Source organism: Camellia sinensis, chromosome 14, assembly GCF_055761805.1.
Source record: "Camellia sinensis isolate YWXY chromosome 14, ASM5576180v1, whole genome shotgun sequence".
Taxonomy (NCBI): Eukaryota; Viridiplantae; Streptophyta; class Magnoliopsida; order Ericales; family Theaceae; genus Camellia; species Camellia sinensis.
This window is the reverse complement of record NC_138974.1, coordinates 50,744,661-50,758,953: the sequence shown is the minus strand read 5'-3', so window position 1 is coordinate 50,758,953 and position 14,293 is coordinate 50,744,661. Positions and strand designations below refer to the sequence as shown.

Here is a 14,293-nt window from a genome sequence, read left to right as displayed (position 1 = left end):
ATGTATAGCTTCAGCACTGATAAATAGTTTTGGTTGGAGTTTTATAAATGTCTATTCCAACATTGACGGCTTTTTTTAATTCATGTTCTGATTTTCTGTTCTAAACATTAATTAAATTTTTTTTTTCTTATATATTGTTTTGCATTTTTGTCAATTTGAAAGAGAAAATAACAGAGCAAAGCCTCAACCCTTGGTGCAATGTGAGTGGTAGTTTTACTGGCACAGTGTTCGGTAGTTTGGGTTTTCCTCAAGTTGCCTCAAAAAAGCAAAAAGTTTTACACTACAGAACCATAATTTTTTTACGGAACTGAGTTGTTTGACCAATACAAAATCAATGTATGCCAAGAATTTATAGCCAAAAAGAATCCCACCCATGAATGGAAACAAGGCATATCTGCCTATTAAAGATATATACACCTAATAGAGTACACATATATAAGAGGCTCACAAGTGGAATCATGAATGGAGTCGAAACCATTACACAACATGAAAATCAGGGTTGACAATTGATTGGCTTGAATGGATTATTAACAAATTGTTCAGGTATTTGTTAAATGCTTTTGTTCAGGTTTTGCTTAAATGGTCTGGTTCAACCCAGGTGTAAGGTAATTTACAGGCCATAAAGTCCATTTGATTGGTTCAAATATCTGTTGAACATAACATTTTATTTTTCTTGATGAACATCTATAATGGTTAAGGTAAAAATAAAAATAAAAAAATAAAAAAAAAACAGAGCTTCTCAATCGTGCCAAGAATGGAAAAGAAGAAGAAGAAATTTGTTTCAACAGATTACACAAAACAGAAACTTCAAACGATGCATGCACATAACAACCTGGTATCACAAATTAGTAAAACACAAATTTTTGAAAGAAGGCCAGTAGATCGAAAGGGATGAATACACAAAACACCGACCCCGAAGATCGGAAATACAAACATCTCAGACCTCGAAATCACAAGTGCAAATGAATATGGAGCAAGGTTTCAATGTTATATATCATACAACAGCTAGTCCATCAATCGTGAACAACTGCTGCCATGGTTTTAGGTCTGTCACTACTTGCGAGAAAACAACAATGGAAGACGGTTTTCGGCTTACCTGATGGTGTAGATCCGGCGAATGGGAGGACGTGGACGACCAATCAGGCGGCAGCTTCGGCAGGGGACGGCAAGGTCGTGGGTTGTTCAGGGGAGTTGGAAACACAGCTTCAAGGAGGAGGACGAAATCGCTACCAGGGGGGAGGAGGCAAATCTGAACTCGTTTTGCCCTAGGCCCCAATTGCATAAGATGAGGGTAGTTTGGTAAATTGAGGAGTTGCGTTTTTAGATCTTCCCAAATGGTGTAATTTGCGTTTTTTCAGACTTGTGCGTTTTTTCCCTAGGTTCAAAACGTTGTTTTTTACTATGGTTCCCAAAACGACATTATATTAAAAGTTTTTTTTTATTAAAGGCAACAAGGAGGCTCAGCTTGAGATTTTTGGGACCCAAAGTCAATAATGAACTAATAAATATCATTAGATCATTTGGAGCCCTTCACAATTTTTTTTTATTCAACATAATTTTTTTTGAAGGTAAATGACAAAAGATTTGTGTCAAAAGAGTTAGGGTTAGAAATTAAATAGGGAAAGAGAATGGGCCTTTTTAATTTTGAATGGACCTTTTAATTTTTCTATGGGTTAATTTATTTTAAGTTAGTTTGGATTTTCTTTAATTTTTTGAGCAATGATTGAGACCCCCACCCCCACAAGACCCCACAAATCTAAACCACTCATGATACGGACCTCACACATACATGAGTGGACCTCAAACATACATAGAGGGCCAGGATCACTTTGGGAGTGTGGGAGTCATCCCCATAGGGGGTCCCAAACATTTTCTTTTTTTGGACTTAAAATATATCTAATATATTATACTAAACTATAATAAGAGATGAGTTCAAAAAAAAAAAACTATAATAAGAGATGTCCCTTTTTTGGATCTATTTTGAGAGGTCCTAAGTCATGACCTAGTGGGCTTATGCCCAGAGTCGGCCCTGGCAACAAGCGTACTTAGTAACTTTATATTTTTAACATATTCATTAAATTAGATAATTTATTTATTATTTAAATATTTCAAATTAATGACATTTGCATTTATACATAATATTTTAGATTTTCTATATATAAAACTAATCACTGACCAAGATTTAACCAATTTAAAAATAAAATAACATTAATTACTTGTTAATAATTACGTTAGCATGATCCAAAGTTTATATTTTGAGGATGATTTATAAGTTGATTTTTTTATTTATTATGAAAAAATGTATAAAAAAATTAAGTGTGATATATTTAAATAAATTAATAAAAAATAATGAATAAATTGACTTTTTAGTTCATACCTTAAGTTAGCATACAATTCCCAACCAGACTCCCATGACAGTAACATGTATCACCGCATTAGATCACAAATAACACTAACAAGTTGGTCCACATGCTGCATATTTTGGTCGGTAGAGGTTTTTTATTTTTTTTCAAAGTTAAAAATTGATAAATAAAAGTAAAAGTTGATGGGCAGAGCCCACATGACCTAGGATAGTCCAATTCATAATTGTCTTGGATGGCCTAATCAGGCATTTAGTTAGTTACAATCTAATAGATGAAACTAAACAGAAGATCCACCAAGGACCCACGTTGATTCAGACCTTGTGACACTTAGATATCTGTTGGGTAGGGAGTTATTCACGTGATAGACAAAGATCCTGCAGAGTTATTTAGCGCAGACATCAAGCATTAAATGAGGTTGTCATGGCATTAAATGCAACAAAACATCTCGCTCCCGAGTATGGTGAAACTGCCATGGTCAATGACAAGTAGACCCTAGACTTTCGACCAATAAGACAGTTTGAATGGATAAGGAAATGATTGGTAAGAGATATAAAGAAGCTCGTGAAGAAGGTTAACGGTAAAATCTCTCTCTCTCTCTCTCTCTCTCTCTCTCTCTCTCTCTCTCTCTCTCTCTCTCTCTCTACTTTTTTATCACTTTTAATCTAATTTGATTGTCGGAGTGTTTACGAGGAGAAACCATTCCAATCTTGGCACCTCCCCATCGGACCCTTTGCAGGCATACATTAAGAAGACGAAGGCCAGCAGGCTCGCCGAACGCGTGGATCAGTCTGACCCCTCCTCTATTGTTCATTTTGCATTATCAAAAGTTAAAAATATTTCTTTTCTAATTTTAAAATTATCACCTTTTTTAATTTATTTAAGTTATTTTTACCAACTAAATTATAAATAGAAACCATATCAAACAATTTGATACAAAATTCTAAATTAAAACAAGCCACAAACAATTCTTTTAAGCAAACAACTAACAAACACCGACCCCAAGAGAGGGAGAGGGAGCGGGAGAGGGACTGGCTGAGTTAATTGCATTAAATAAAAGGTGGGTCTATCATTAATTGATCCGACCTCTGTTTTTTGCACCTACCGACTTTGGTTTTAAACTCAAAGTTAATTCCCCCTCATGACCGTTATTGGATTTTTTTTGTATAATTTTTTTTTTCAACCATTAGAAAAATATTATGTATTTTACAAACACAAATATAATTACGTTAAATTGAATAATCAAGCAGTTCATACTCAAAATTCAATAGATAATAAACAAACAATTACATAACGATTCGATAATAAGTTCACAATGATTGATTTTTTTTGACTCGTCAGTTGGTGTTACATGTATCAATTAGTGTACTAATTAATATACCAACACTACTTATGATATTATTATTGACTCCACTCATTATATAAATTACAAATATCAAAAATATTTTAAATTATGTTACATTATCAATTAATATATTAGTTAGTATATTAATTAATACATATGGTATTATTCATATAAAAATGATCAATTGAATTAATTCAATAAATTTCCTTTATTGGAGAATTGAGAGACTAACCAAATTCAAATTTTAATTTTTTTGTTCGTTGGCAAAGATTTGCTCCACTTGACCGTTATTGGAGAATTGGGAAACAAACCAAATTCAACTTATTTTATTTTTAATTGGCAAAGAATTGACCATATGTGTTTAGGCAATAACCATGCTAGGGGTGTTATACGTATTAATTAATGGGCATTGATTTAGACCCCCTTAAAACACCCACCCCCAAGACCCCTCTCACACACATGGAGGTTGGGAATTGGGTGAAAAAAAAAAAGTTGACCAATCAAAACTAAAAGGGGTCAGGGGTATTAATTAGTGTATCAATATAATTATTATATTATTATTTTAAAATTATGATTCCATTCATTACATAAATTATAAAAATTTAAAATTTCTAAAATTATGTCACATCATCTGTTAGTACACATTAATATACTAATTGATGTATGTAATATTATTATAACCTCTCACATAGTCAGAGTTCCACATGACTCTGGAAGCTTAATGTGGATTATTTAATCAAAAATCTCCGGCTTACCGCCACATTTTATGGTAGGAATCAATTTGAAAGACTATTTTATTTCTCCAACATTTTAAATTAAATTTGTTTTCTCTCCAAGCTCGATTTCAAATATATTCACAAATTGGAATAGAAAAGAGTTGGCAGGGTGTGAAACTAGCAAAGTGTTGGAAGTTTTCTTGTTTTGAAAAAAGAAGGGAGGGGCTGTAGCTTTACTTGCAGAAATATTGGACTTCTTAGAACACCGCCATTTACATGGACTGTAGGTAGGTGGAGGTGGAGCTTCACACGCTTTCAATTTTTTCATTTATTTATTTTTAAAAAAAAAACACTATGCGATATATAATTTTTGTATAAAATTTATCGGTAAAACAATAATGTAGTCATCGAGGTAATTTTCTTTTCTTCGTCTTAGTCGAAAGGTGACACTTTCGTCGAGATGCAGCATTAATAATTAATACTATTCGTAAGTCAAAACCGACTAGAAATCCGAACCCAAAAAGAAAAAAAAAATACAAATATTGAAAAGTGAAAAAGCAATTATTGATAATCACACAAATTAAAAAATTGTCGCGTCCTTATTATATCATAAAAAGTAAAAGACACGCAGCCTACTCACTATTTGAAAGGATATTTACAACGAGTCTCTACAATGAAAGTGTCCTCTACACTAACATCTCCATCTTGACACAAGAACTACTTTAATTTTGATTCTAATACTATACTCAATAGGGTGGGGCAACGGTTTATTCGAACCGTTCAAACCGTCCAATCCGTCCAACCAGCATATAAATGGGCGGTTTCGCAAACATAATGCGGGCGGATGCGGTTTGAAATATGACAAATTTACGGGTTGCGGGCGGGTCGCGGTTTAAACCCGCAACCCGCAAAAACCGTCCGCACTTTAATTATTATTATTTTTTTTTTTTTATATATACCAACTTTGTAACTTTTACAGGAGCACCATTATATTCTCTATGACACTAGGATCCTTATTTTTAAGTATTTCTCAACTTTCTTAATGTCGTAGAATTATCAAGTCTTAAACTTGGTTTCTTATATGATTTTCATTGGTGATTCATCCACTTTTTCCTAATAAAATTTTCCTTCTAATGGTCGATGGAACTTATAGTTTGATTATTGATTACTGAACTGGCACTAATTGAGTACAACCTTTAATGCATTGGTACACATTTTTTTCATGGCAAAAATGCTAGTGTAGGGTCTCTTTGTTTTGGGTACTTTCATTTAATGCATTGATATTCAATTTTTATTTGTAAACTCATCAAAAAATTGTTATCACAAATATATAAAATGAATATGATGCCTAAATTCACTGGAAAAAAAAAACTCGAAAATTAATTTTTAAAGAAAAAAATGTAAATCGCAAACCGCCCGCAACCGCCCGCACATTTGCAAACCCTATCCGCACAAACCGCAAACCGCACTGCGGGCGGTTGCGGGTTGACTTTTTTCCAAATCGCATAAATGCGAACGGGTCAAAACCGAACCGCAAACCGCACAAAATCGATCCGCGAACACCCCTAATACTCAACTTAGGATCCAATATTACTTTAAAACTATTGTTCAATAGGACAAACATATATAACAACCAACAAAGAGAGACAAACATCAATAAATAAATAAAAACATATGCAAGAAAAATTGATAAAAAGTTAATTTTTTGATTTTTTAATATTTTTAGTGATTTTTTTAACAAAAAAAATTAATTTTTTTAATGACTTTTTTAAAAAAAATTGATAAAATTGACTATTACCGAGTTTTGAAATTGCTCTGCAGTCAACAATCCTACAAAATCTACTTATTTTGACTATTTGATCAGAGGGGCACGGACAGACACTGCTAAAATGGGAAATGAAGAACACAACACGTGTTTTGTTTTTGAAGCGTGTGGGACATTGTCATATCGTCAAATATCTACCTTATTGGAAAGTTAGATCTCAATGCTTCACAACTTTCCCCACCTAAACTTAGGGTTCATTTGAGAACCTTCCTTTTTAATTAAAAAGTTATTAAATTAGTTAAAAAGTCAACAATTCATATTAAAAAGTTAAAAATTTTCTTTTTTCTCTATTTTTTACACATCTTTTCATAAAAATTCAAAAAATCATCCTCAGCATATTAATTTTTTTTAACTCATATTTTAACCAAATAATTAAAAAATTATTAAATTAACCTATTGACAAACGAGGCCTTAGGCCATGTTTGTTTGGATGGATATGAGCTTGGGATTGGACTAATAGTCCAATAAAATTATTAATCCGATGTTTGGTTAAACAATTAAAGTACGGACTAATTATTTTAAACTTGACTATTAGTTAAGATGGGATATATAATCCAATGAATTCGTAATCCTAGAATTATTAATCATGAAAATGCTAATCCAATTCGTCCAAACAAACATGACGTTAATGTGCTAAAAATGCAGTAGCAGCATTACTGTATATGTTTGTTGATTTTCCAAAAAAGTATGACTGGTGGACCAAATCTTTATTTTACATCACATCCATGCTTCAATTGCTGGTAATAAACCATCTTAAAAAGTTCAAATATAGAGCAAACACTATGCCTCCTGATTTTTTAATTTTTTAATTTTTTTAATTTAGGTTAAAAAATTTGATTTGTTAAGAATTTTTTGATTTTTTTAACTTTTTTTGTGAGAGAAGAGTGTAATGATTATAAATTTAATTGATGTTTTATTTGTTGTGGCTAAAATAGCCTATTTTATCTTTTGTGGCTAAAATAGCCACAAATCTCCTTGCCAAACGGAGCTTATAATGTTTGCAATGGCTACTCCATATTGTCAAATTATTTAGGCTTCGTATAGAGAGTGGGTTCGTTTTTTGGCTTTTTAATTTTTTTGGCTATTTTAGCCTAGACTAAAAAACTTAGTTTGGGAAAGATTTTTTGATTTTTTTGACTTTTTGTGAAAAAATAGTGTAATGATTATGAGTTGAATGTGATGTTTTATTTTTTATGACTAAAATAGCCTATTTTATTTTTTATGGCTAAAATAGCCAAAAAAACCTAAAAACTAACTTGCCAAACGGAGCCTAGTAGTTTTAAAATATTATGTAAAGGTGAGAAATGATACAGTTCCGATTGAGAGCCCGAATCGAGCTCCCCCGAAATGACGAAATGACGTCGTTTCGTCGTTTTAATTTTTTTTTTTTTTCAATCAGAAAATCAGAAGAAGCAAAAAGAAAGAAGAAGAGAAGAAGAAAGAGAGGGGAGGCAGAGGCGGGGGGAGGAGGGGAGGGGAGGGGGCCAACAAATTAGGGCTGGAGGCGGAGGCGAAGGCAGAGGCAAAGGCAGGGGGTGAAGGCGGAGCTGCTGCGAGGCGACGGCGGGCGACGATCCCCTCTCTCTCTCTCTCCCTCTTCTCTCTCTTCTCTCTTTCTCCCTCTCTCTCTCTCTTTCTCTCTGATTCGGGGCATTCGAGGGGGCTCATTCGGGGAGAAAAACATTTCTCGAAATGATATTTGCTTCATTTATATTGCGAATTTGATCGGAAGTATCTCCTAAACAACGTGACATGATATTCTCTTAATAATTTTCCCTCACGAGGTGAAAGGGTGTTGCTACAAAGAAGATTTAAATTAAACCAAAATTGCAAGATATGAGTATGTTTGGTATAATTTATTAAAAATTAAAAATTGATATAATTAAAAAGTAAAATCTTGTCTTAACTTTTATATAATCAACTATTTCAACTTAATTAACCTGCTTTGCCTAAATTAAAAGCATAAACTCTGCCGAATAATTTAACACAAACTCTCACAATATATACATATACGTGCAGATTTTAATTCTATCTATTACATGTCTGTATAGAGAATCTCTATTACATATCTAATCATTATTAAATAAGAATACAAATTTTATTTTATGTTAAATTAAAAAAAAACATTAAAACAAGCAACTTATATAATTTACAACAAACAGTTGAATTAGTTTCATAATTCATATCATGTTAAACAAAAAGGGATATTGATAACTCACCTATTACATGATTATTTTGAAAAGCTAATTAAAAATTATTTTTTTAATTTTTTTAAAAAATCATGTAAAAAAATAAAGATGTAATGCGACTTAAAAGATATTAAAAATCAAAAAAATAGACTTTTAAACTCTTTCCAAAAGAGCCTAAAGTCACCATGTAAGAAGACTTGCGCTAAAATCCAATTATAGATTACAATCTTTTCATTAAAGCTGTATTTGGTACAAAATATTGCTATTTTAAAAGGAAAAGAAAAAATAATAGTAAAATATGAATAAAATATATTTATATTTTATTTAATTTTATACATATTTTTTCTTTCTCTTTCCAACTTTTTTTCTAAATTCTTAAACCAAGCACAACTTAAGATATTTTTTTTTTAAATTAAAAATATGAAAAAGAGAACTTAAAACCACTTCAATATTTTTGTTTTTCAATTACAAAAACGGCTAAGACAGGACTTAAATACAATTATACATTATTAATTTTAAATTTTGGGCCTGGTTTTGGTCCAGTCCATCATCGGACTAGACTGTGCTGTTGTGCCTGTGGGAGTCCATCACGGGTTCCGTTTTGAAAATCTGAACCGTTCAATATGTAGAACTCGTCGAGTACTATATCATTATTAATTTTAAATTTTGGGCCTAGCTTTGGTCTAGTCCACCATCGGACTGGACCGTGCTGTTGGGCCCGTGGGAGTCAACCACGGGTCCCGTTTTGAAAATCTGAACCGTTCAATGTGTAGAACTCGTCGAGTACTATATGCCCCTGAAAAATCATATTGATCGAATATCGATAGTTATGTGATCAAAATAATTTTTTATCAACCGTTAATTAATTCACCGTTCATTTTTTTTATACAAAACTGATTTGATCACATAGCTATCGATATCCGATCAACGTGATTTTTCACAGACATATAGTACTCGACAAGTTCTACATATTGAATGATTCAAATTTTCAAAACGGGACCCATAATGGACCCCCACAAACCTAACAACACGATCTGATTCGATGACAGACTGGAGCAAAGTCAGACCCTAAATTTTAACAGCATGTTGCCATGCGTTGAAATTGAGATATCCATTACATGGTGCCATTTTGAAAACATAGCAAAAAGTCACGTTTTTGGACAAAATGTCCAAAAACGCAAGTGTCAAAAACGCCAGAAAATTAGTTTGGCAAGCACTAAAAACGCAAGTGTAAAATTATAAATTAGGGCCTATGAAAAATAAAATAAAAATAAATAAATTTCTTATGTTAGGTAAGAATATTTTGATCATTTTAATTTGATTTGACACCATAAATAAATATTAAACTAAAAAGCAAAAAGTCAATTTTTTATCAACTTCCCAAATCACTTTTTAAAAAGCTAAAAAACTTAGTAAAAAATCAAAAATTAACTTTTTACTAATTTTTTAAAACACCCCATGATTATAATGAAGAGGATTTGAATCCCCATAAACACATAAATCAAATAGAAAATTAGACATAAAAAATATATGGATCAGCATTACTTTATTACATATGTTGGGAGTCCATTTTTTTAAGAAAAAAGACTATTCGTTAATATATATATATATATATTTTACTAGATATATTTCTCTCTATATTAGAAACAAAGGGCTACAAACCAAATTATGAATAGTTTGACAATAAGTTATTTTAATAATTTTTTAATTTTTTATAAAAATATATGTAAAAAATTAAAAAAAAAAATTGTGATAATTTATAGTGACTTTTTAACTAAAATTTATAATTGACAAACGGAAGTATGGGTATAAACAACTCCAGCAAAAATATCAGCCAAAATGAGAAAAATAATAATAATAATAATAATAAAAAGAAGAAGAAGAAGAAGAACATTAGCAATGAATTTGACTACCCCAGTTGAAATTGAAATTTTAAGAGATTTACTCAAATTATATTTATAATAATCTTTTTTTTTTAAAAAAAAAACTCTTATTGCCGTCCAAACCAATAATCGTCCTCTGACTGCTAAAAGAGTGTGAGGAAAAAAAATTACATTATTATGATCATACTAATCTAAAAACCAAGCACAAAACTTGCTACAAAACAGATCACAAAAAACACGAAGTTCCTGTTTCCGATCATCGAGATCGCTCCGTTGTCAGCACTGCCCGATCCTCCCGGAGTCGTCGTTCCACTCGTCGGACTCGGCGCCGGAGACTCAGTGCTACTCGTAGTCCCAGCCGGAGTCGTACCGTTACTTTGTGAAGTTGCCTTCACCAAAGCCAAAGTCGCCTTAGCGTTCAGATTCGCCGGCCGAAACTCGTGCTTGTCCGGAAAACCGTTGGTAACCGAGCCGCCGACCTGCCAAATCTGATTCATCGACGAGCTATTCGCCGGCAATGTGAGAGTCGCGAAGATCTTCATCGTTCCGTTGGAGTACTCGGCGCTCTTATCGGGGACTTCGAAGGCGATCTTCGATTGGACGATGGAGCTGTAGGAGCTGATATTGTAGGTGTTGACTGACATCGAGCCGTTGGATTGCTTGAAGGCGACGAGAGCCTGTGCGCCGGCCATGCCGGCTCCGGTGGGGTTGAGGGCCCAGGCGATCCAACCGTCCGGTTTGGCCGGAGGAGCGATGAAGGCGATGGAGAGGGAGGAGTTGGTTGGGTTGTAGGTCCAGTGGAGGTAGGCCCTTAAGGAAGGTAGGTCTGTGCAGTTAGTGTAGAGCTTGCTGTTTGTGAAGTTTTGTGAGGTACATGTGAGTGACTGTGAGGGTGAGATTAGCATAAACATGACTGAGAAGCCTAGAACCAGAGCCGGAAGTTGAAGACCTGCCATTTTAGAGAGAGACAGAGAAGAGAAGCTAAAGATTAGCTAGGGAGGAAGTGTGGCGTGGGGGAGTTCTAATTTTGGGGAATTTTATAGAAGGGAAGTGGAGAGTAGTGGAGTTGGAGAGACGGATAGAGTGTGGCATTTTGGGAATTGACGGAGTTATAAGTAGCCAATTGTGGAACGACGCGTCAGAAAGTGAAATGAGTCTAATGACGTGGCGCTATAAGATTGGGTTAAGCAGTTCCTTATGGTTTGACCAAAGTTTTTATATGCCAACTAAAAGGTGGATAAATTACAAATAAACCTTACCAAGTTTGCTTAAAATATAATTTGTGTTATGTGATTTTAAAATTATATTTTATTTTTTAAAATTTTAATTTTATACTCATTTTATTAATAAATTATCAATTAAATTAATAATTTTTAATAATATTATAAATTTATTTTAATTAATAATTTAAATAATTTTATTATTATATATAAGATTAGTTATAAATTTTATTTTTTTTATTAATTATATTAAATATAAAATTCGAATAACGGAGTATTTATAACTTTTTCAACAACACAAGGCAATTCAATTTGAGCTTTGTGAATGCTTTGAACGGGGGCAGAAGAAGAGTAGAAAGTCGCAGGTCACTCATACAATGTGAATTAAAGAAATTGTCAAGCGTGTGGGACAAATGCGTGTTCTTAGTTGTTGCTTCATGTACTGTTTTTGGCTGATTATTTTCTTTTTTTCCATTGTTTTTTTTCACAAAATTCTATACAAAAATACAAAATCACAATACAAACGTAACATTAGGGAAAATGAACAGTTATGAAATCATTCACGTTCGGAGTACATGTCATAATTGGTTGAATTTTTTTGGATTTCTAATAGTTTAATGTGGTTGAGTCTTGATTATTTAAACAAAAAAAGTTATAATAAGACTCTTTTTTTTAAAAATGTTGGACTTTTCTCAAATTTTGACCGAAGGTAACGATAAACGATTTTTATGATCAGTGCTATGGGATTAAACCGTGCCATCCAATACTGCTTTGGGATAGGAAGGCAGGTATCCAACCCTTTTGAGAAAATTAATTATGCAAAAGCTCAAACCGATTGAACAACTATTTTTCATAATTATACTGGTTATTCATTTTATTTTAATAAATAAATAATGATTCGATAATGTAACTATAGCTGTCTGATTAACTTTATTTTGTTGCATGAATAGTCTTGTTAAAAGAGTCATATAAGATGAATTAAGGATTAACACACGTGATGTGTGTACCATTAAAATAATTAAAAATAAAACTAAACTTTTATTATATATGATATATTATGTAAAAGTTAAAAGTCTTATTTATTAATTTAAAGGTTTAAAGTTCAAGTCATACTCTAATTAATTATCTATTTTTATTATTATTATTATATTTCAAGTAATAAAATAAAAATTAAAAAAGGACATGTAAGGAGAAGTTGCCAAAATTTGAACATAATCTGAGTTGCTACTTTTAATAATAACTAGACAAAAATTTAAAGGTACAGACATACTTTAGTCCCGATACAAAAATAAAAATAAAATAAAGATCACTTAAAACGTTAGTTTTTTAGTTTAAAATATTATTGTATTGTTGGTTTTGTCATAAGATCCGCTATAGCTCAATTTACAAACTCGGCTTTGAGATTATTCCAGGTTCGAATCCTGGCAGCGGAAAGTAATGCTTTTTTGTTATGTTGACGTTGCAGAACCGCACCGCCAAGGTAAATTTGTTATTATTTGTCAATCGAATCGTCGATTTTTGGTAAAAAAAGTGGCAAATTCTAGTGACACTTTTATTAATCCGCCGATTTCTATTTTTCTTCCAAACCGCACCGACCCGCACCGCTATTAAATCATGCTTTATAAGATTCTAAATTTTTTTTTTTACTTAAGTTTGCTTGTTGTTCTATACCTTAAAATATAGTATTACATTACTGCTCGAGGGGAATTCAAGATGTCAGTAATCCAAAATAAAGTTGGATTCCAATTTACTTTTCAATCTTTTTTTTTTTTTTTTTTTTCTGGCCATGTTACAAACTTGCATCAGCTCACTTTTCAATCTAAATACTTTTCAACAGTAAAGATTTTCAATATATTGTAAACCTTGAATGATATTAATTTTATGTATTGTATTTGATCATTGTAGCTTCCACAGATGCTTGTAATGAACTGATGTCACAGTCGTTGATATTATCATGTTGTTGCTACACTTACTGCATCAGAAGAAAGCTTCGCAAGATGCTTAACATCACGGTATCTCTCGTCTTTTTTTTACTCTTTGATTTAAGTTTTGTAATTTGAATTATATTTTTTATAAACCGCCAATCCGCCCGAACCGCCAAGGCAAATCCGTTATTATTTGCCAACCGAACCGCCGGTTTTTGATAAGGAAAATGGCAAATTCTAGTGACACTTTTATCAATCCGCCACCCGCCATACAGTTTCTATTTTTCTCTCAAACCGCACCGACCCGCACCGCGCACACCCCTAATTGTGTTGGACAATTATTTCTTTTTATATTTTTGGAAAATTGTACTCTTAAATGTTTAAAATATAAAATTTTTATCAATTTTCAATAAAAAAAAAATTTACATCAATTTAATATTTATAGTTTAATTATATCAATTTTTATTTCTTTATTTTTTATTTTTTTTTAGTGGTTGAACACACATCATGTGTGTACAAGTCGAAAAAAAAAATTATGAAAAAACAAAAGTTAAAAAAAAAAATTTACATGTAAAAATATAATGTTGTTTGGATCTATTTTCAAATAAAAATTATGGTACACAAAAGGTGTCAATACCAACTTAATTGATGAGGTTGCAACTTGGCAATTCCAAAATTGCTCCCGACGGTTTTTTTGGAAGTTGAAATTTTGTGACATTCACAACAAGTTTAGTGTACGGGGAAGAAATAATTCTCCTCGTATAATCCTGTTGACTAAGTCCATGCTTCTCCGTACGACGTCGCTTTGTCACCTGAAAACACAAACGTGA

General features: G+C 32.2%; 1 protein-coding gene across 1 annotated transcript; it reads right to left on the bottom strand.

Annotated features, from left to right (window-relative positions):
• Positions 1-10,353: 10,353 nt before the first annotated feature.
• Positions 10,354-11,347, bottom strand: AIR12 (auxin-induced in root cultures-like protein). Its single transcript, XM_028233302.2, has one exon. It carries the CDS (start codon positions 11,272-11,274, stop codon positions 10,510-10,512), a length of 765 nt encoding a protein of 254 aa, XP_028089103.2. The 5' UTR covers positions 11,275-11,347; the 3' UTR covers positions 10,354-10,509.
• Positions 11,348-14,293: the final 2,946 nt, after the last annotated feature.